The 3,139-nt window shown below is 50.5% G+C and overlaps 1 protein-coding gene across 1 annotated transcript; it reads left to right on the plus strand.

Moving 5' to 3' along the window:
* Positions 1-371, plus strand: PtA15_4A805 (uncharacterized protein; the record flags this gene model as incomplete). The annotated part of the gene is made up of 3 exons (XM_053168727.1): positions 1-6; positions 39-117; positions 244-371. The coding sequence occupies 3 exons, from the start codon at positions 1-3 to the stop codon at positions 369-371; spliced, it is 213 nt and encodes a 70-aa protein (XP_053019907.1).
* Between the last annotated feature and the right edge of the window lie 2,768 nt (positions 372-3,139).

The raw sequence follows: 3,139 nt of genomic DNA on the forward strand, positions 1-3,139 counted from the left end.
ATGCTTGTACGCACTCGCTCAACCGACCAAACACCTAGCCCCGTCACACCCACAACAAGATATTCGCTTCCGGCAAGCCCGTTGCCAAGGGTTTGCAGAACCGCAATATCGACTTTTGTACGTAATCTGACCAACCAAGGCCAAGCCACTCATACGGTGACCTTGGCCAAGCCAGGGATCATGTAACCTAGACATTCAAGTCGCGCCCAGCTAATCGCCTTGCCTACTCCACTTCAATCGCAGACGCCTCGGCCCATTTTACGCCCAACCGCATTGCGCCCAGCCAGCCCCGCGAGATCAGACCCAGTCCTAACCATCAACCCCACCCGCCACTTGTGACACCTTTAGACCGTCGGGTCATGAGTCCCTGATGGCTCTTTTTTGCCTTTGGTCTGTTGGTTATGACATGGTTATTTTTGGCGGAGGCCCCATGTGTTTTTAATTGCTGTTTGTTGGTGTGTGGCGGGTCTGTTGGCTTTGTGACATGTTCCTCATCTGTGAATGGTGGCGGGGATCGGTGTGATATTAATATTTTCATAGTTAGCAAGCGCAAAGTACTTGTTAAGATAGCCTACTGTAATTATTGAAACATCTGACTAGCTCAAGGTTTGCCTAATGTAAACTCTCTGGAACTGTAGAAGGAGGAGACATAAGTATTCTGGATATAGCGAGGGACGGCTGTGGTGTAGCTGGTTATGCTTGTGTCATATAATGCATGCGTGAGCTGATTTGGAGTTGGCTTGTTATTTCAATTGAGTTTCAGGCTTGAGCTAAACCCCAGAGGCTAAGCCCCGAGCCCATCTGCAGAAAACAGCTCAAATAGTTTGGATGGTGGAGGCCTGAGCCTGCAGCGGGGTCTGGGTGTGGCGCACTCTTTGGGTGTAGATTTACTGGGACCTGATCGTGCAGCGGCGAAGCCGCCTTGGCCTCTAGTACATTGTATATGCTATACAAAACAATACAATGAATGCCATATACAAATACATGTATTGTATTTGTTGCACCGTTGGTACAAGGCCTCTGGGCCTAGTTTTGTGATTGATTCTGGAAGGGTGAGCAACCTTGTTTTGCCTGTGGCTGGAGCTGGCCATGGGTCATCCTCCTCTTCTGAAGTGTTGGCACCCCAACCGACTACATTCCCCCTACTACATAGCCTAGGTCAAGGGAGTTTTGAGCCTATGTAGAAGGGGTCAATTGCCCTTGTAATCCCTCGCGGGCGCCCCTTACATTGCAGGACATTTCACATGTGTAACACGAGTCTGTCTAGAAGGTGGTCTGATCAGCCAGTCAGATCAGACTATCTCGGGGAAAATCCGGTGATTGATCAGGATAACCTTGTGTGTGAGTAGAAGTTGTGATCCAAAGACAAACAGCTCCTTCTAGTTCTTGCCGCCCTCCCATCCTGGCCCACCTTTACCACCCAATTGACGACCCAGAGCTCCTGACACAAACAAACGCTTCACTCAGAAATCAACTGAATTGCTGCTGCGCCAAAAGCTTCATTGAACATTTTCACTTGTACTCAGTCACCAGTTGTACTAGAATAGTCATAATTGTTTATGACAAACATGCAAGCACATTGCCGTCCTGTCCGTTTTACAAGTACATCACCGTCCCATGCGACAGCCACAGCATCACTGTCCTGTCTTTTTGCACGTCAACCTACCCCCCGGGGGCCCAATGTCTCAAGAGACTTTTTTTTGCACCCAAACGGACAGGACAACCATGCAAGCACATTTGCCGTCCTGTCCGTTTGCACGCAAACAGACAGGACAACCACAAGTACATTGCCGTCCCAGGCGACAGCCACAGCATCCCTGTCCTGTCCGTTTGCACGTCAACCTACCCCCCGGGGGCCCAATGTCTCAAGGGACTTTGTTTTGCACGCAAGCGGTCCACTCCACGGCTAGGCATTCACACATGTGCCAGGCGGTTCCGCCTGGGATTTTCTTTCATAAATCCCATGACATCTAAGTCAAACTACTTGTCTGTGTGGGCAAACCCGGGAGCTACTCCTGTAGGTCCCCAAGTCTGCCTGGTACAGGCTGAGGGGAGTCAGTTTCTTCCTCTCACTTTTCCCCTCTTGGGAAAGTCTGAGGAGATGTTGCCTGTGTGAGTGGATGTGTTTCTCTTGCACTGGGGTGTGACTCATAAATAGGTTAGTCTCTCTTGCCATGGTGTAGAGATTCCAAAAAAGGCAGGAGCCCACCGGGCGGGTGGGAGCCACAACTGGGCGGGCGGGCAGGGCGAAAATTTCCCTGGTGGTTTCTGTGGCCGTGAAAGGTTTTGGTAAATTGGTTGTCAGAGTTCCAGCGGATGGCTTGTATTTTCCAAGTCTTGCGTGGCCAGGAGCTCGGGGCGGGCCTTGCCATGTTGCGCGAGTGGGCAGACCCCACACCCGCAGCTCTTCCCCTGTTGTGATTCTCCTGTCCTTTTGCGTGCAAACGGACAGGACAGCAAGCTCAACCAAGCCTCTGTGGAGGAGAGCCCCGCAGGGTGTCTGTCCCACAGAGAGGCTTTCCCCCAAGCTGAAAATTTTGGTGTGAGAGCTGATGGGCCTGGGGCCCAACCAACCCCCATTTTTCCTTTGATACACTATCTCACATCCTTTTTTTGCCCAATAGGGACATGTGTGGTGCGGCCTTGCAGGCTAGCTTCTTGCACAGGCAGCCATCAACTAATCAGCTTTTTATCGCCCCAGATGGCTGCTTGAAATCCTGGCAAAACTGCTGCTGACCTTGCTCCAACAAATCAAGGTTTTTTTTTCAACTCCTGTACATCAAGCATACCAATATGTATAATTATATTATGTATCCATCATGAATTAGGAATTGATGCATTTTCATTTAATTACAAGCAGGAAATACTGAAGCATGATTCTACAAGCTTTGTAACTTCAACACCGTCCAAGTTAAAAATCTGTGGCCTGTGTCTGAAGGTTTGAAGGCCAGATGTAGGGCTTCAATTTGGCACCTGGCCAGCCCATTCGGCTCACAGGATGCTATAATGGTGTGGTGTCAAAGTTTGACACCAGCCAAATGGGTTGAGGCGGTCCTCAGCGCTCACCCCAAATTTCCCCGCTTACTCCCAAGTCCCTCCTTTGGAGGCTTGCGCTTCGTGCGAGGGGCGCCAGCCTGTG

The sequence above is a fragment of the Puccinia triticina genome, chromosome 4A, assembly GCF_026914185.1.
Source record: "Puccinia triticina chromosome 4A, complete sequence".
NCBI classification, from domain to species: domain Eukaryota; kingdom Fungi; phylum Basidiomycota; class Pucciniomycetes; order Pucciniales; family Pucciniaceae; genus Puccinia; species Puccinia triticina.